The following is a 20,652-nucleotide window of genomic DNA, read 5'->3' on the forward strand; positions in this document are numbered from 1 at the left end:
ACCGATTGAGACACGTGATATTTAATTTCTTAAAATGCACACAACTGAAAAGTTGGAGGTGCATGCCCCGGACAGGATTCGAACCCACACCCTCCGGAATCGGAGGCAGAGGTCATATCCACTGGGCTATCACTGCTCTCTAAGCTTATAATAAATGTAATTATTAATAAATGCGTATAATTAATAAATGAATAAGGTATAATCCTCGTAATAGGCTAGGTGTACAAATATTTAAACATTATTGCATATAGGAAACTACGCAATAATCATCACACGAGTGTGAAGTCGCATAAAGAAACATTCATTCACACGAACAAGTACCTATTCAAGTGGGTTTTTCGATAATGACACGCTACTAACGAAATAAAGGCTTGTGGGGGACAGACCATCCTCACTTAATAAAAGCTGAAAGTTTGTCAGAACATGCTGCTACCTTCGATAAGATAGGTAACTACTGTATATGGACCGTGATTGCTTTGGTTGGTAGTAGGTTTCAAGGACCTTCAAATTGTCTAAGTTTGATACGTGAATAACGTATTTTATCTCAAGTAATATTTAACAGAAGCGATTTTGAAAATACTTTTACCACTAGCCACTCAATTACCACAGTTTGAAAAAAAGACGTTACACAAATACTGACAGCGGGTATTACTAAGTCACAAATCACTATTACGGATGACGTAATTGCACTGAAATAATGAACAAGATTGACCGTGTTCTTCTTTCATATCCTCTGGAAATTGAACAAAGGTTGTAACTCAATAAAGTTGTTCATTAAAAGTAGTCTCTATTATATTCAAAATAAGGTTTTAAGTCGATTGGGGAGCAGGCGCTTAGGCGCCGCGCGGCGCTCACGCGGAAATCAAGGAGCTAGACAGCCACGTTATTTGTGAGTGTCCTAAGCTATATTTTATTCCCGTATTTTCACAGGAAAAATGTAGTTGTTGATATTTTAAACGAAGGAATTTCACGGCAACCACAAAAGTGACTCCTGAGACCAAAAAAGTCTGATTTTCAACGGGGTTTTTCGGGGTTACCGCAAAGCTAAGTGACTATGGGAATAAGGAAACATATTTTTTTATTACGCCTATAGAAAAATATAAGAAATACGCTTTTTACTTGGATAGTTTACCGTGTAACCCGCTTCCTCCGAAAGCCACCACGGTCCAATATCCACTCAATTACCACAGTTTGAAAAAAAGACGTAACACAAATACTGACAGCTGATAGCGTCGCACAGAAATCAAGAAGATATAGTCGCTCCTCGCCCACTTTACTTACATATAGTAGATGCGTTAAGAATCCTCGTATGACTTTAATTTGTTTTACTTAACCGAGTTTACGACTCTATTTATAACCATAACTTTTATGGTTATAAATATAACCTTTATGTCTTTGACTTTAGGAGCATGGAAAACTTTCGGCTTTTATAAAATTAGGAAGATCTGACTTCCACAGGCCCTCATTCTTGATGACTTGTATTCCTTTAAATAACACGTGAAACCATGAGTTTACTATAATGACAATGTACTTAATTACGGACAGGATATTGAATATAGACAGGAATAAATGACAATGCACTGTGGTATCCGGTGATTCAATGCAGTAGTGCGATAGTACGATGTAGTACTCACAAGGAAAACTACAGATGATTAAGTGATTATAAATGTTATCGATTTATTACAAACTGTGCATCGCGGTTTCGTTATCAACCCATATTCGGCTCACTGCTGAGCTCGAGTCTCCTATCAGAATGAGAGGGGTTAGGCCAATAGTCCACCACGTTGGCCCAATGCGGATTGGCAGACTTCACACACGCAGAGAAATTTCTCAGGTATGCAGGTTTCCTCACGATGTTTTCCTTCACCGTTTGAGACACGCAATATCTTATTTCTTAAAATGCACACAACTGAAAAGTTGGAGGTGCATGCCCCGGACCGGATTCGAACCCACACCCTACGGAATCGGAAACAGGCGTCATACTCCTGGGCTTTCACGGCTCTGCATCAACGGTTTAACCACACTTAATTGGTATGATAAAAAGAAAAATTAAAAAATTTGAACATACTGAAGACGGTGAAAACGTAAGTAATTAAAAAAAAGGATAAAAATAATATAATTCAAAAATTAAATAGAATTTCCGTCAGGGATGCCCATAAATGAATAAGTTTTGCAGTTTTATAGGATCATATAAACATAAATAGATAGGTAAATATTATGATTGTTAAATACGAGTAAGTGATCGAATATGAAGTTCCTAAGAGAAAAGTAGACTTAGTAGAAAATGAGTATGGTAGTATTTAAAGAAAAAATTCCGTCTAACTCAACTACTTGTTGGCAAAGTTGGGAACAAATTGGTAAAAAAAGTTAAATGGGTTTTTAGGGTTCCGAACGTACGTACGTACAAAAACGGAACCCTTTTATGGCAATTTGCGTACATCAGAATCTTCGTTACGTACTAATATTGGGAACAGTTATGTACCATAGACCATGCCTAATCATTCATTTGTTACGGTAAATCCGGATACGTACGTTATTTAAAAAACAAGTTTGACTCTATGCTTATGACGGCCTCCGTGGCCTCGCGATGTATTTACAAGAGTTCCTGGGTTCGATCCCCGGCTGGGTCGATTGAGGATTTTTTATTGTTTCAGGTCTGGCTAGTTACCACCCTACCGACAAAACATACCGCCAACCGATTTAGCGTTCCGGTACGATGCCGTGTAGAAACCGAATGGGGTGTGGATTTTCATCCTCATCATAACAAGTTAGCCTGCTTCCATCTTAGATTGCATCATCACTTACTACCAGGTGAGATTGCAGTGAAGGCATTGACCTCTTATAATAAAAGGATACACAATCATGTAGAAAATTTCACTTGAAAACTGGCCAATTTTACTTTGACAGTTTTAGAATAATCGGTAAAGAATAATCATACGTAAAGGCCTTTAAATATAGTCCAATATTCAATAAAATCCCAATTAAGTAATTTCAATCTTAAGGTCTTAGTTTAAGGTTGAATTTGCAAATGCGACTACTTGAATTGAGTGCCAAGAAGTTGTGTTTGGCAATCATTGAGTGGGGACGTTTTTTGGTCGCTGATTGTGGATCCACTTTTTAATAGGAGCTCGATGAGGAAAGGGCTAACTTGTAAAAAATAAAAAAAAATACCTCATGCTTGGAGGCAGTGCGCTTGAAGTACTTGTGGAAGCGGGTAGACAACGCCCACACGGCACCATTGTCTCTCTCCACCCACCTCACCTCAGCACAGAACTGCAACTTTTCAGGATCCTGCGCCAGAACTCTGTCAACAAAAGTTAAGAGCTTCATTAGATACTTTAAATTTTTCACAAATCCCACGGGAACTATGGATTTTTGACGTGACAACGTCTTATAATTCGATGAAGCCGGCCGAACCAAAAAAAGATGCTCCGTCGTTCTAGGGTGCCAACTTTTTTTACAAGAAACAAAGTATACTCTTGTCTATGAAGATTATTAAAAGCGAACATTTTCTTCTGAAAAATGCAACCATTCCATCAGTATTTTCTTATGACGTTGTCACGTTCAACTATCGTCAGTAAACCGATTATACAGACAACCGATTTTTTCCGGAATTATTTGACTTTCTACACAGGGCGGCCGGTGTTCTTTCAAGTCCTTTCAAACGAAGTATTGCTCTGTTTATAGGCCACGGTATTCCACTATCCATCATCAAGAGGGTCTTCAGTTATTACAAACTAGCAGAACCTGCGGTTTGGACCCGCGTAGTGTCCGTTCTCGTAGGAATAAGTAGATGAAATACAGCCTATAATACTCAGGGATAATGTAGCTTGCAAACAGTGAAAGAATTTTTCAAATCGGTTCAGTCGTTTTGGAGCATATTCAATGCAAACATTCAAATCTTTCCTCTTCATAATATTAGTAGGTATGTACCTATAGAAATAAAAAATCGTACAATTCACCCGTCCATCTAAATTATAAGTATGTGTAAAGTCTCATGTAGCTGTAACGGGCATCCAGATTGGAATATAGAAATTGCTTATTTTGCGTAGTACTTTCCCGGACAAGCTCTACCACGAAATCTTTACTACTACTAAACGCTAATATTAATTTTTATGTGATCAATATACACGTAGGTACACAACATAAGACAATTGCAATTCATCACTGCATGCAGAAATATTCCACTTAGCTCACTTACACCAATAACTTAAATATCCAAACCATAATTAAATTTAATCACAAGTTACTCCTACACCAGAGTCATTGTGTTCTTTAATAAACAAGGAAATAAATTCACGTGTTTTATTGTCCTATTATTATTAGAAAAAAATATATTCACGTGTTTTCTTGCCCTGTTAAATATATCTAAATGTAGGAGACACAATAGACGAATAGCGGTCGGCTTGCAATTAACTGTAGTACGAATGAGAAGCTAAACATATGGGAATTTATTACACAATCTTAGGCAGTTTTACAAGTACCTACGTCATTTTTTTACACAGTAGTAAAAGCTAGGCCGCTAATTACCTACGAGACAACTAATATACTTTGTTAAATAGACAACTAATAGTTTCAATTTAATGAATCAACTTTTAATTATCTTGTGAGTTCTATACCATTAATATTATAGTTTTTTATGCACCTTTTTTTTTAGGTAAATAAAGAAAATGTGATACTTTCAAAAATATGATAGACTTAAAGCTTACTCCGTAACTCTTAATTTCTTCAACGCCTTGAAGAATATAAATAGCAATTATACCTACATACATTACAGCAATATAATTACTACAAATTGCTAAAGTAAGTAAAAGAAGTACCTACCAGTTAATATTGGCATATATTAAGCAAAGTGTGTGGATACAAAAATCGTTGAAAGTGGACAAATAAAAATCAAACAAAAAAGTTGCTTTATCCAAATAGGCTTATCTGATTCACATACTCGTATCTCAATTCAAAACAAGTGTTGAAATGATAAAGTTTACGTCTTCATCATCATCATCATTGCAACCAGGGGCGTATCTAGCGCGGCATCACACCGTATCAATGATACGGGCCCCCGGACAACATGGACCCCATAAGTGTGAAAGCAACAATTAGTAAAATTTAATCCACAATCTCACTTAATCTGGTGCCTCCTGAGACAAAAACTGCTAAAGAGATATTCGGGATTTGCCGCTAATCTTTTTTGCCATATAATCCCCCCATATAATTTTGATACAGGGCCTCTACAAGGCAAGCTACGCCACTGATTGCAACACATAGATATATTATGGTCGTTGGATGAACATAACTATTTTAGTACCTGTGCGAGTTGGTGATAGGGTTCCACGCAGCAATAGCGGTTTCCGTCATAGGGCTGAAGACGATAGTGTCGTCACGAGGGTCCACTGCTATGCCGAGCCCTTGAGATGATTTGCGCCCCACAAGGTTCACGGGCAAATCAGTGCCTTCTGCGGGGGGACCTGATTGGAGTACTGCCGACGATACGCTGAACATTCTAGAATAGAGATACACAGTATTGTGGTAAAACAACTTAATGGCACTTAATTGAAATAAACTTAAACTCTAGAGAAGGAGAAAACTCTAAAGAGACTCATAAATGAAACAAGTTACAAATACTAAGCAGTTGTAAATAAACGAGTGGCTTTTTAAATTGAGTTTTGGTATGTTATGACAACAATATGATAAAATATTTATTATGTAGGTAATCTGAAATATTACGTAGAGTGGATCAATGATATTCACAACTGTTTATGTCACAAAATTGTAAATCCACTAAACAATTTATGAGTTTAACTAAGCGCTATTGTTACGGTAAATAGCGCCGGCCCCAAGTAAATTTTAAAATGGAGCGTGATCCAATTATGGCGCCTCTCCCATTTGCTCCTAATAATATGCAGATACCTACACCAAAATGGGGATTGTAAAGTAAGAATGGAACGTGAAGATCTTGATCATACTCTGGGGTGACCAATTGAAAATCTGGCGCAGTACCGTCTACGTTTGACTAGGATTATCATTTAGGCGCTCTCTAGGATTTGGCGCCTGGAGCGACTGCTCCGTTCGCCGTATGGGCGAGCCATCTCTGACGGTAAAGACTGTAGAAATCCTTCCAAAAGCCTAGTTGTGCACGCCGAGCAATAGAGCACAAAATTTTAAATCTAACCTGTCAGTAGCTAACGGCTGGTAGTACACAAGTCCTTGAGCAGGCGAGTGAGCGAGGCCCACAACTCCGTCCATGAGGGTAAACTTTTCGCCACCAATGTCGTATTCCCCGAGATCTGGGTCCGGGTACATAGAGGCGTGAGTCACACGCCAGGCGTTGTCCCGGCGAGCGTCATAGACAATTATGCCTGAAAAGAAAACAGAATACATTGTTAACATGAATGAGAATCATAGGGTGAGGGTGAATGGAAATTTTGGGCCGAGTACAGAAGATGAAGAAACACCTAAAGTATTCTGACTAGCTGCTACTAAGTTGATTATGAGAGTGGAAGAGAAGAACAAGGATCGTTGACAGTGGAAGGCTGGTCTCTGTTTTTTTCAGGGACTGAGGTGAGTATAGTATTAGAACCTGGGGATTTTAAGCTTGAACTTCGTCTAAGGTCAATGAACTCATATAAACATGTATTCACATAAACATTTTCATATTGGTTTTCTACCGATTAATTACACTTAATTAGGAATAACAATAATTAGGCGTTAATAACATTGAGTCATTGAGTCAAGATATTCATCGATCTTGTTCTAAAGCGTTAACTTTAGCGCTTACTATGTTACCATGTCCGGGAAACTTGATTTTCCTAAAGTGAATGAACTTATATAAACATGTACCTATTATATGTATTTGTATAAAAATTGCTTTTCTATAGTATAAATTACACAAAACTAACAATAATATTGCGTAAATTACATTGAGTCAAAGATATTCATCGATCTTGTTCTAAAGCGTTAGCTAGTTAGCTCTTTCTATGTTAAGTGTTATTAACCATGTCCGGGAAACTTAATTTTTTCTAATTTACATCATCATCATCATCATCAACCCATATTCGGCTCGCTGCTGAGCTCGAGTCTCTCTCAGAATGAGAGGGGTTAGGCTAATAGTCCACCATGCTGGCCCAATGGATTGGAAAACTTCACACACACAGAAAATTCTCTGGTATGCAGGTTTCCTCACGATGTTTTCTTTCACCGTTTGAGACACGTGATATTTAATTTCTTAAAATGCACACCGGATTCAAACCCACACCCTCCGGAATCGAAGGCAGTGGTCATATCCACTGGGCTATCGAGGCTCTAATTTACATAAACATATACAACTCATCAAAATTAATCAGGAATGCCTATATAAAGTTTACAAGGTAATGAGATTTACATGATATTTTTAAATTCATTGTATCTTTTATAAAGTAGTTTACTTGTAAAATATTAAATGTACCTAGTGTTGTGATTTTCCTGGCTTATCGATTAATCTACAATCATGAGTTAGCAATCAAGATCTAAGGAAACTAGGTAATGTTCTTGCTGCAACTTCTAGTGTTTTAACATTTGTCTCGGTATTGCGACGGCGATAAAATCTTTGTTTAAAAATCCTAATGAGAAGTGCATACAGAAAAAAATAAAAATCTAATTGGGAATATTATACTATATGAATGTACAATGTACATAATCGGATTGCATATACCTTTTTATGATTGGAAGTGAGTCAAATTGGGATTCCAAGATTTTCTTACATAGTTACAAGTTAAGCTAAATTAAGCGTGTTAATAACTGTATTTAGATTTTAGACAGTAAAGTTATATTATTTTTTATGCATGACCTTAAAAATACAATCACGCATAATAAATCCTATCAATTATTAATGTGCGTGAAGGTTATCCACCGTCCACCGCGTAGACTATACGAACTACCGACGTCATAAACTGGTAGTAATCCAATTACTTCATACCGTCTATCGAATACGCGTCATATTTACGGTGAAACCAGCTCCTGCATTTTGTAAACAGCAATGTGATATCGCTTATTTCCATGGCGCAGTGGTATGCGTGGTGGATTTACAAGACGGAGGTCCTGGGTTCGATCCCCGGCTGGGCCGATTGAGGTTTTCTTAATTGGTCCAAGTCTGGCTGGTGGGAGGCTTTTGGCCGTGGTTAGTTACCACCCTACCGACAAAGACGTACCGCCAAGCGATCTAGCGTCCCGGTACGATGTCGTGTAGAAACCGAAAGGGGTGTGGATTTTCATCCTCCCCCTAACAAGTTAGCCCGCTTCCATCTTAGATTGCATCAATCATCACTTACCATCGGGTGAGATTGTAGTCAAAGGCTAACTTGTAAATAAAAAAAAAGATGAGGGACTATACCCGAAAAATCTCTTATGTTATTGATACTCTACCCTAACTCTGTCAACACAATGTATCTATTTTTTACTTTTGTCATTTTTGTAAGGCGCCCCTGTAGTCCGGGGGCTCCGTATCTATACTAATATTATAAAGCTGAAGAGTTTGTTTGTTTGTTTGACTGAACGCGCTAATCTCAGGAAAAGATTTTTAATGTTAGATAGCTCATTTATCGAGGAAGGCTATTGGCTACATATTATCCCCGTATTCCTTCAGGAACGGGAACCACTCGGGTGGAAACCGCGCCGTGTCAGCTAGTTTGATATAATAACATAAAATTTAAAATTTCGAAAAACCCCCGAAGGTAATGAAATTAGTAATTACACTCTCGATCAAGTCATTAATGCGCTTTAATTTGAGACCCCACTCGAGTATATTTGCAGACATTTGGTTATTCTTCCCCACTTTCACCCCCCCCACAACTTTTAAACATCCTAACCGATTTTCATCAAACATGTCTTAGAACACTCGCACATAAGTTACTACAAAAGAATCGCTTTATCCGTTCGAGACCTTTGGTTCCACAGACAAACTGACAGACAGACAGACACGTCAAACTTACAACACCCTCCTTTTTGCGTCGGGGATTAAAATAACTTTTAATCAAATAACCAGCTCGGTAAAGATCATCTTACATTGGTTCTTCTACAAGAGCGGCACATTTTCGGTGAAAGCATTATGGTTACACATCGCTGACGTTAATAGTGAAACATCATAACACCGGTTTACTACCGTAATTAGCACCTTCTGTATATCATTAAAAATGTTTTAATTAATGAAATCTATACTTATAATAAAACTGGTCAAATTCTATACATTAATTCACAATTTGAGATTTTACTTATGCCATTTGTAACGACAAACGTTACCGTGACATAAGGTACTTATAATAAGACTGTAACATGTACGTTTTGTACATTAAAGATATTTTGTAAATTTTTGTCGGGGGGCATTGATACTGAAGCTAAACATTTTTGTTCATAAATCATAAAAAAAAATACGAAATATAATGTGATTCAAAAAATATTGAAATTATACCCCTAAAGTGGTAAAATAGGGCTTGAAAGTTTTCATTGATTTCCACGCGAACGAAATCGCGGGCGTCCGCTAGTAATAAATTAATTAATTGCTCAGACTAATTAGATAAAGACCTGCCTCACAAGACATTATTTTTCTGTCAAAGTATATGATCAACAATCTTATGCGATTATAAACACTGTCTCTATAGAATCGATGGTTTATAGTTTACAACCGTGTCCGTCGGTTAAAAACCTCCGTAAAAATACCTTTTTGTGTATTTAAATGTGTAAAAAAACAAACTAAAACTGCTAGTTAAGTATAAGATATGTATGAAATCTAAGCTCGTTTTCCTTAGAAAATGGCAGAAAATTTTGTTCGTGAATTTGGGTGCGATGGTGGAACTAGTCCTTATGTATTTAGTCTGAGATTAATTGTATGGCAACGTATGATGAGCGTAGCTCATTTGACAACGCTGTAAGTAATAAAGTTAGGTCATTTTATATGTATATCAGTTTTATAACACTTATGTAATAGTGAAGCTAATATTGAAGTCATATTTCAAAACTGTTAATTTGTGTGTTCTGAACTCATAACACAACATTCACACTGATATTCAATTTCTTGAAATGCACAACATAACGGAAAAGTTATGTGCATTTCAAGGAGGTTCATGCCCCGGACCGGATTGAAACCTACACCCTCCGAAACGAAAATTTTGGTCATCTACTGGGCTAACCCGGCTAATTTATTATTCTTCATTTATCTATGGTCATAGATAAATGAAGAATAAATATTGCTAAGATTAGTAGGTACCTAGTAAGTAGATGACCTTATAAATCGTGCGAATAGTCAAGTTATAAAATATCACCGTAATCCAGCGATGTGAGAATTAGGTGACGTAATAGAATAATTTATTACTATTGACTTGAGTATTACATAAATAAGTATTGTTTGTATATGTACGTATTATGTAGAGACACTTGGGAATCGTTTACGTGATTCGTCACACATACCTATCACCTAACACAAGTTTTGCCTTGCGGTTTTCTTTTGAACTTCCGAACGATAAATCTATACTCAATGATGTTAAATACTATAAGATGTGTTAATAGATCATGAAAAATGAGGCGCTCAATAGAGGAAATTTTCACATCTCAATGTTAAGTGAGGCATTATTTAAACAAATAATTCCTAAATATCGTCTACAATGTCGAATTGTGTGTTCAGGAAATGTAAAACTAGGTATATATACATAAATAAATTATGGAATTAAAGACAAAATTGTGCATGTGTGCGTTCAGTTTTGTAGCCTATCAGATCAGTTTTTGCGGTTATTTTCTAGGGACCTAACCGATCTAAAGTATAAAATTATCATTGTCTGTACTAATATAAAAAAGGTGAACTTTGTGGTGTTGTACCAATTTTGAACCTATACCACTATCAAGCCACGTTATTTGTAAGTGTCATAGGCTATATTTTATCCCAGTATTCTCCCAAGAACGGGAACTACGTATGTGACACCGCGGAGCGTCAGCTTGAGTAAAATAAAAACAGAACACTACTATGTTTATGTACCTAATCACTGTGTATTTATTGTACTTGTGTGTGAAAAGGGAAAAAACAAAATCCTTACGTATTTGTTGTCTTTTTTTCTATCTGTCTGTCTCTATCTATTTGTTTGACAAGATTAAGAGTTAATGAATCCACAGAGGTGGCTTATTAAGGTTTACTTCGAACCTGTGAAAAGTTAATACTTTTAAGTTGTTGTAAAATATACAAAATTATCCAGCTGTTACTACCACAAATAGCTATTTTGACACTCTGAAAGGAATCATAGGGATTTTTTTTCTGTTTTGTATAAGCAAGCGCTTAGCTGCAATCACGGCTGATGGTAAGCGATGATGCAGCCTATGGTGGAGCGCTCTTGCCTAGAAGATGCGACTACTCACTCACCACCTACAATATGGGTATCTTCATACCCATATTGTAGATGGTGGGGAAAATTGAAGCTGAGAGAGCATTCCACATCTTATTATAATAGGTAGGGCTCTTTCCATTAACCTAGAACTGTGAAATTTGGTAAGCTATATCATCTTATACCACTTACTTAATACAAATATGTAGAGGGAAAAATAAAAACGCGTGTGAAAGGTAGCAAATATGAACTGTACCAGAAACAATTATTAGATTGATTAGGTGTAAGACAACTAAATGAGTTTTTTGTTTTCTCCTGCAAATTCCACATTTGCAGTATACATGAGTAGGTTACTTAAGTACTTATCTATATCCAGTTTCTTGCACGCGATGTAATTAGTTAAAGAGTTCCGCTGAATTGAATTAATAGGTATACTTTTTGTTGATACAATTTTACATGAACCTACGAGTAGAAACTTTGGACTGAATTTTTATAGTACAAAGATATCTTAGCCATGGATTTTTCCGCAATCAAAAATAGTCTATGTGTTAATTCAGACTAAAATCTATCTCTGCTTCAAATTTTAGGTGATTCGGTTCAGTAGCCGAGGCGTGAAAGAGTAACAAACATTCATGCCATCAAAATTACCAGGTTTGGCATATCTCGGAAATCCGTGGATTTATTCGGATTATTTTTATCCGTGGATAAAAATTAGCCTATGCGTTAATTCAGAATAACATCTATTTCCATTCCAAATTTCAGTCAAATCGGTTCAGTAGTTGCAGCGCTACAGAGTAACAAGCATCCATCCAAACATCCATACAAACTTTCGCGTTGATAATATTAGTAGGATAGGATTGATATATATTAGTACAGATCTCACATAGCATATTTAATGAATTGACGGAAATCCTGAGAAAATGGCGAATACAATATGAATGAATAAGTATAACCGTGACTCACGATTGCAGTGTTCTGATGAAAACGTGCTTTATCTTAGAATACAATATATTATTCTCCATTCATTGTTATGTGGTTTACGCTATCTGATATGAACTCAACTACGTTGGACCAGTGTTTAGTGGCTTTGGATTACGAGGATCTGGGTTCAAATCCTGGATCGAGCTGTGAAATATTGAGCCTTCGTTATTCTAAGAAATTCTCAGTTAAAACATTCTCAGCCCAAAAGGAAGGTGCACACCGTGCCTAGGACTAAGCCATTAGTCTCGTTCATTTCCAATAACATTTTATAGTGATCGTTACACTATCCCTTTAGCCCGCTAACCCAGATTGGGGCGGCATGGTGGATTTATGTTCCTTCCATTCTCCTATATGGTGGGAAGCCTGGCCCTGATATGGGCCGTCAAAGTAGCTAAAAAAATGCGATATGTATAAAGCCTAACAAAAGCCGCACAAGCTGGACTTTGTTTATTTTGGCCGGACACGCTACCAAAAAGCCTACCTATATCCGGCTTTATCCGGACACATGGCGACGCTAGTTGGGGATAATGTCTAGATCTACTGAACCGATTATTATAAGACTCAAAAGTGATTACAAATATAAGAAAACTAATGTCGAACAAAGGTTATGATTCACAACACTTGTCAGGACAACTTAATTAACAAATCAAACTGTAACCAAAATAAGACCCTAGAATGGCAGAGAATGACCTTAAGTGGAGTCACGCACTTGTGAACTATGTGTGTAGGGTTAAAGGTACCTTTGACTGATATCAAACACTCCCCTATTCCACTCAAGTCACTCTCCCCGCCTATCCCAAGTAACCCATAAAGAATTACACTTCAAGAGATGTGGACGGCTCGAACGCCACGAGCACACTGAAGCCAACACGAGATCGAGCGACGTCATATCCGTCACAGACAACTATTTCCTACACTTTTTATTAAAAAACATGTAAATTTAAAACGCGGTGATAACATGATTTTGAAAATGAAGAAGCGAACGTTACCTGGAGCGACAGTATCGGTGATGTAAGCGAAGAGGTTGTCACACGACGAGTGTCGGGAGCTCGACCTGCTGTCGTCCAGCACGATGTTGGTGAGCAGAGTCGCGGGACGGAGCAACTCGCGGGGGAAGTATACGCTTCGCACCTGGAAAGTTACGTAACCGATGTAGTATAGCATGATGACTATAGCATGGCAACTTCGTTCGTAACACTCCCGATGTTCCGCACGAAGCGGGGAGCGTGAAGCGATGAATGAAAACCCATGACTGATGCACGTCACTTCCCTTACGCACGATTTCACACCCGCGCTGTCTTTTCCCCTTTCGCCCGCATATCATGGGGCCAGACTATCTCTTCTTCTTCTTTTTCCTTCTGGGCCGTTTTCAGTCAGACCATTTCTTTTGAAGATTTCTCTCTGGCGCAGTTTCTAGTGCTTTGGTAGAGACAGACAGTTAGTTTTACTAACTTTGACGTATATTAGCTACCTAATATTATATTAAGGTAGTTGACTCATATCAAATTTAATATAAACAATAATAATTTCGTACAGTACACGGAATAAGAGTCCGAAATATAACTAATAAAAGTTAAGGATTTAACAGAAAACTTAATTTGAAAAATTATGTATTTATTAACTTTTCCAAACGTCAAAAACGCTGTCGTCCATTTTGTGATATCACGTATCGAGTAACATTACTTGATGTCAGACAACTAATTTTAAAATTTTACCCTTTGAAAATGTCACTTGTATTAAAATTTACACATATTATAAAAGTGTCGCTTACTATAATTTGATGACATACCTACGTCTGATTTGTACTTTATACTTCCCCCCGGTGCTGTTCCTAGCGGATTTTATTGAAACCTTTATTAGGAAAATGCACCGTTAGCTTTAGCGTTTTCTATTCTGTGGGAAAATGACTCATTCGGTTACTAATTAAAATAGGCTTATACATGTTACAGATGAATCCAATTAACATAAAATTAAATTATTCGGAACAGTGTTTGTAAGTGACTTGCAAACGAACGAAGTTACTGACCCTATTAAGGATAATTACTGTACATTTAAGTATAATTAGTGTAATTGTTTGTTAAATTGTAAAGAAACTCGTTTATTTATAAACTTGATGATTATTTTAAACAACGTTCGAAAAAACATGCCAAATAAGCGATTCTACTAATATTAGAAACGCGAAAGTTTGTATGTTTGTTTGTTACTCTTTAAAACGCCGCAATTACTGAAGCGATTTGGATAAAATTTGGAATGGAAATAGATTTTACTCAGGATTGACACATATTCTACTTTTCATCCTGGAAAAAATCATGGTTCCCGCGGGATTTGTGAAAATTAAATTCATAATTAAGGATAATTACAGTGCATTTAAGTATAATTAGTTTATTTTTTTGTAAAATTGTATAGAAATCGTTATTTATTTTTACACATAGGCTACTTTTCATCCTGAAAAAATTCATGGTTCCCGCGGGATTTGTGAAAAACTGAATTCCACGCAGACGAAATCGTGGACGTCCGCTAGTACCTACATTTATAAATAATAATAACTATCATTATAATCAAATCTAAATCTACTTTCAATTTAATAATCTACAAGTGAAATAAAAGTTATGGATATACAAAGTCTTTTAAGCGAAAACAATAAGCAGGAAATAAATATAAGGTCCGGTATCATTGAAACAAAATTATGACACAAAATAGCACTATAATTAGTAACCCACAACTCCACACTAGAGCGCTTTGGCCTCGGAGGTCATGCTTTGTATTGGAAAGGGTGTGTCGATATTATGTGACTTTGATACCGATAGACCATTCAAAATTGTCGTTTGATTTACTCCAAATCATTGGCCCTTGGATTATTACTGATCTTATGTACAGAGAACCCTCTGTACATAAGATCAGTAATAACAAAGGTATGCTGAGAAAAATAAGCTAATAATAATAATTATTAAAAAATACACTAAGCTTATAAATCAAATCAAAATTCGTTTATTTCAATTAAGCTTAGTTTACAAGCACTTTTGAATGTCAGGTCTATTATTGGTGATAATAATTAGTCGACAACTTCAAATTAAAGTTACGAGAGATCCTAGGACCTTGGTCCCATAGATATGTATACCTGTATCTATGTAATTTTTTGCCTGCCTACCTATATAAAATTTTGCCTGACGAAGAAAGTCTTTGAACAGTACGTGTTGCCAGTGATGACTTACTGATCCGTGACCTGCGGCCTTATTATGTATCTCAGTGTACCATTCAAGCAATGAGTCACTACACCGATTTTTGTCGTATTTTCGTTTTTGTGATTATCTAATATAGTTATTTGATTATGTAATTTGTCATCAAATGGCTATGCTCTTTTGTTTTAACTATCGTCTAACATAATTATTTCAACAAAATTACGTAAATATCAGTTTTTCGTTAAAATTTTTCGTTTTTTTTTAAAAAGTTTCGTTGAAAACACAAAGTTAGATGATTGCAAAAACCAAAATACGATGAAAAACGATGAAGTGACTGATTACTTGAATGGTACACCGAGTTACATAATAATGAGCCTGCTGGTCGCTAACCGTGGCCCTCATAAAAAGGGAGCTATGCTTGGGGTTTCTCTGCGTGATCGAAAGAGGCCTACGTCTTTCGGCTGATAATGATGATGATGATGATCTATGGGACTTAGAATAGCTGCATCATCAAGGGTGCAAATTAATTAAAAAAAATAAATTAATATAATACGCAATACTGTAATTGTAATTAGAGAATTGTACAATTATAATTTAGCGTTATTTAAAAAATAATAATAAAACCGGAAATGCTGTATTACTCCAAATTATTAAATAACTATTAAAGATTTGTGCTCCATTATTAATTAAGTCAATCATAATAGTTTAAATTATCGTGTGTCGATTATCCTATTAATGAACGCTAAACACGTTGCAAACAACTTCTAATCTATACGACCGTGTATTTTTTATTTTTTTCACATAATAATCCTAGTTTAGTTACGCATGAACAGTAAGTATATTACTATCTACGTAGGTATACGTACCCCCTTTTTTTTTAGGTTAAAAATCGGTTGTCTGTAAAGTCGGTTTACTGACGATAGTTGAACGTGACAACGTCATAAGAAAATACTGATGGAATGGTTGCATTTTCCAAAAGAAAATGTTCGCTTTTCTAAAATACTGTTTAATAATCTCCATAGACCAGAATATACTTACTTTATATCTTGTAAAAAAAGTTGGCAACCCTATAGCGAGGGAACGACGCACGACGTCATCTTTTTTCGAGTGCACAGCCGGCTCCATCGAATTATAAGACGTTGTCACGTCAAAAACCAAGGAACATTTTTGTTATCAGGGCGAATGATTCGAGTAAGACACGAACTCACGAAACTCATAATGGTAGATGAAGCTGTGTCCGTGCTGTGGTGTGTGTTGTTTTGAACGATTATTTTTGAATATTAGGGACAATGTAAGTATTTGAGTAGTTTTTGTTTCTATAACGAACATACAGACAGACATACAAAAATTTTACTGATTGCATTTTTGGCATCAGTATCGATCACTAATCACCACCTAATAGTTATTTTGGAAATATATATCATGTACAGAATTGACCTCTTTACAGATTTATTATAAGTATAGATAATGTAAAATAATATTAACTTCTACACCCGGATTTAAGAACACACTTCGTGGTTTATGCTGTAACAAATTGCATTGTTGTGTGCGATCACGAACTCGGATATGACACGATATTTTAATTTCCAATCACCTCAGCTTTGTGATGATTGAAAAGGCTAGGTCATCGTGACACGTGAAAACAGATCGCTGTAGTAAAGACAGACCAAACACATCATGTGGAGCAACGTTTGGATATTTTACACCTTTTTTGACATGACAACGTCTTATAATTCGATGAAGCCGGCTGGACACTTGAAAAAAGATGACGTCATGAGTCGTTCCCTCGCTCTAGGGTTGCCAACTTTTTGTTACAAGAAATAAAGTATATTCTGGTCTATAATAGTAGATTGTTATACAAGGGGCAAAAAATACCCAGTATATACGAGGTATTTTTAGGGCCCGAGACGTAAGGCGAGGGCCGCCTAAATAGAAACCGAGTTTATAATGGGTTTTGCCCCACGTGTTACACTCTGCTTTTCACTACGATTGCGAGAAAATAAAAATATAGCTTAGTACAATATTCAATGATTTATTTTAATTGAAAATTAAATGTACAAAGTCTACAATTTTGGATATTAAGGGAGATGCTTTCACCCGGTAACATAATTTCCGACTACTGTGAAGGTGAATAATGAGTATGTGAGGTAAACGTGGAAGATAATAGTTTAAAAATCTCCTTTCGTAAGTGAATCCATTCGTTGTTGTTTTCGCCACTTATGAAATTTTTCGTAGGTAAGTATTTAAGTAAATGCGTATCTTTGATGGTAACAGATTGAAAATTTCATCCAACTTCAAATAAGGATCACCATTCTCACTAAATGAAGACAACAATAACAATTATTGTAGAAAAATATGTAAGTTACGGTCACAAATATACAATGAATTTCTGAGAAAAATCAAGTGTGTTATTCACGCCAATTGTTTTTTAAATTCTCGCTTTTTTACTGGCGTAGAAATAGAGTCTGGCGTAGTGCACGCATTTACGCGCGTATTTTGAATTCGCGCGATGCTAGTGGACGCGATGTATTGATGTCTAGTACTTCGACAACGCGCGTATGAATTTGCGCGATACGATTCGCGACGAATTCGCCCCTTCTGGACAAGGTCCTAGGGAGCGTTTCAGAATAACGCGTAGCTATCAGCGTTCAGCCCGTGCAGTGGTTGGCGCGCTATGCGCTGAGCTGTCAGCGTCCGGTCAGCGTGACTCTAAAACCAGCCTTAATCTTGGCCAGTACACACTGACCTGAATCACAAAGAAGGCCACTCGTCCACATTTTATTGTTTACTGTTACGTATTCAAAAAGATGAAGGTAGATGATTACGGTCCGTTCATTACGACTGAGTCAAGGTCAATGATTTATAACTTGAAAGTTAGGAAATAATTGACTTGTATTAGTGCTGATTGTGTCGCTATAAACGTCAATGATTCTCATACTATAGCCTACTTTCAGGAAATTAATATTACCTTTATTTATTTTATAAATTGTGCTTAGAAAGATTGCTACGATTTTATGATATAATTGCAAAGCTTACAAAATTACAGGAAAGACGTCATACGTTACAACGACATAATAATATTTATGTAAACGGAATATTATGTCCGGTAAATAAAAGCCTACTTCGGAATTACCTATTCAATATGTTGCAATTAATTAAAAGTAGTTAATCCCTATAATGTATTTAGGTAACTAGTAGACGACGCGCGGTTTCACCCGCGTCGTTCCCGGAATACGGGGATAAAATATAGCCTATAGCCTTCCTCGATAAATGGGCTATCTAACACTGAAAGAACTTTTCAAATCGGACCAGTAGTTCCTGAGATTAGCGCGTTCAAACAAACAAACAAACAAACAAACAAACAAACAAACAAACAAACAAACAAACAAACAAACAAACAAACAAACTCTTCAACTTTATAATATTAAATATAGATTTAAACATGGAAATTTCAATCACGCCACGCAAAGTACTCACCTTCCTACTTACTATAAAGTCATAAGGTCAAAAATCACAGGCAAGTCACTGTTTCCATAAGCGCATTATTTCTTATTTATACTTAATAGATATAAAATTAATAGTTGGCGAGTGAAAACGTTAAATTATTATTTTTACAAATATGTATTTAGTTGTTTTAAATGTAGGTATTTCCTGACAAAATATATTTATGGCTATTGGCTAATTAAAATCTTGTAATATTCTCATCGATTTAGTATAATAACATAATCTATACTAATATTATAAAGCTGAAAACCTTGTTTGTTTGTTTGATTGAACGCGTTAATCTCAGGAACTACTGGTCCGATTTGAAAAATTCTTTTAGTGTTAGATAGCCCATTTATCGAGGAAGGCTATATATTATCCCCGTATTCCAACGGGAACGGGAACCACGCGAGTGAAACCGCGCGGCGTTAGATAGTGGTATAATAATTATTATGTACGAATGCGTATTAACCAAAGAGTGTAAACATGACCTAATTGATTTACGACATTAATCTACTTTTTAAACATATAAAAACTAAACCGGATTAACTAGCGGTTGTTAAATCTTTTCAAGTAATAATTAAATACGTGTATACAATTAACCTTTGAAATATTTTACTTGTATAAATCAATTTACATTGTAATCGATTACAATCGCTTAAACTTATAATATTATTTGTTTGTAATTTTCATTGTTTGGAACTAGAATGTTTCACGAAAATAGAACTACTGGAAAAAATAGGAACAAATGTTTGTAAAAAATATAGTGCGAGTGTAACGAACGCCGACCGTGAATTAAAAAAGGATCATTAACCGCCATAAAGGCCTGCGCAGATATCGTAAACTATTGGATCGTGGAACTCAAGTTTTAGTTAATTGACGGATTGATTAATCATTAACTTCAATTACTGAACTGAGGTTTTGAATATAATCCGTCGTTACATTGCATTTCATCATGATCGCCGCAATTTAGCTTTACCGCACGGATTTGACAGGTTTAGGCGGATATTTTCCACGAATATTTTATTCGAAGATGCCTGAACCGATTTGAAAAATTCTCATTTTGTTTGAGAGGATATGCTTTCCAGTTGGTCCCATATTAATCTTGTGCGGATATAATGATGGGATCCTAGAGAAATCGAGAGAAACTTTCGAATATTATAGTGGCAACTAGAACGTTTGTAATGTTTTTTAGACGGTTCATTCAGAGACGGCTTTAAATAACACATCACTAACTTGGTATCGCCTTCAAACTACTCAGAAGATAGCACATACGATGTTATTTTTCTTTGGTTTAGTAGAAACATTTGTATGTTTTTGAAGTAGGTTGTGTTTTTTTATTAAAACTTTATAATTAGGATTGTCAAAGTGCTTTAAATAGATACAATTTAAACTATAAGTATACTTCAAATTGGGGAACTAAAAATCCGGCAATTTGCTCCACGTCTGCGTTAACCATTAGAGTTTAATTTTTAAGTGCTAAATAAGTAGGTACACTTACTTATTAAGTACCTATTACGATTGCGGAAAAAATATTTTACCTGCAACAACCTTGAATATTAAGAACTTGAATGTGTTTCGTTTATATTTCGGTAGACAGGTAGGTAGAATAGTAAGTTCTACAGAATGTTGATTTAATAAAAGCCATCTAAGTCAGAGACTCTTAACCTTTT

At 35.9% G+C, this 20,652-nt stretch overlaps 1 protein-coding gene across 6 annotated transcripts in view; it reads right to left on the bottom strand.

Moving 5' to 3' along the window:
• Positions 1-20,652, bottom strand: part of LOC112052060 (protein yellow) — a 63,248-nt gene that overhangs the window by 5,022 nt on the left and 37,574 nt on the right. For all 6 annotated transcript variants that reach the window (XM_052884181.1, XM_052884182.1, XM_052884185.1 and 3 more), the window contains exons 4-7: positions 13,307-13,448; positions 6,170-6,356; positions 5,306-5,500; positions 3,172-3,304 (exon numbers count right to left, since the gene is read on the bottom strand). In XM_052884181.1, the coding sequence (XP_052740141.1) occupies positions 3,172-3,304; positions 5,306-5,500; positions 6,170-6,356; positions 13,307-13,448 (657 nt within the window). The remainder of the gene's footprint in view (positions 1-3,171; positions 3,305-5,305; positions 5,501-6,169; positions 6,357-13,306; positions 13,449-20,652) is intronic.

Source organism: Bicyclus anynana, chromosome 11, assembly GCF_947172395.1.
Source record: "Bicyclus anynana chromosome 11, ilBicAnyn1.1, whole genome shotgun sequence".
Taxonomy (NCBI): domain Eukaryota; kingdom Metazoa; phylum Arthropoda; class Insecta; order Lepidoptera; family Nymphalidae; genus Bicyclus; species Bicyclus anynana.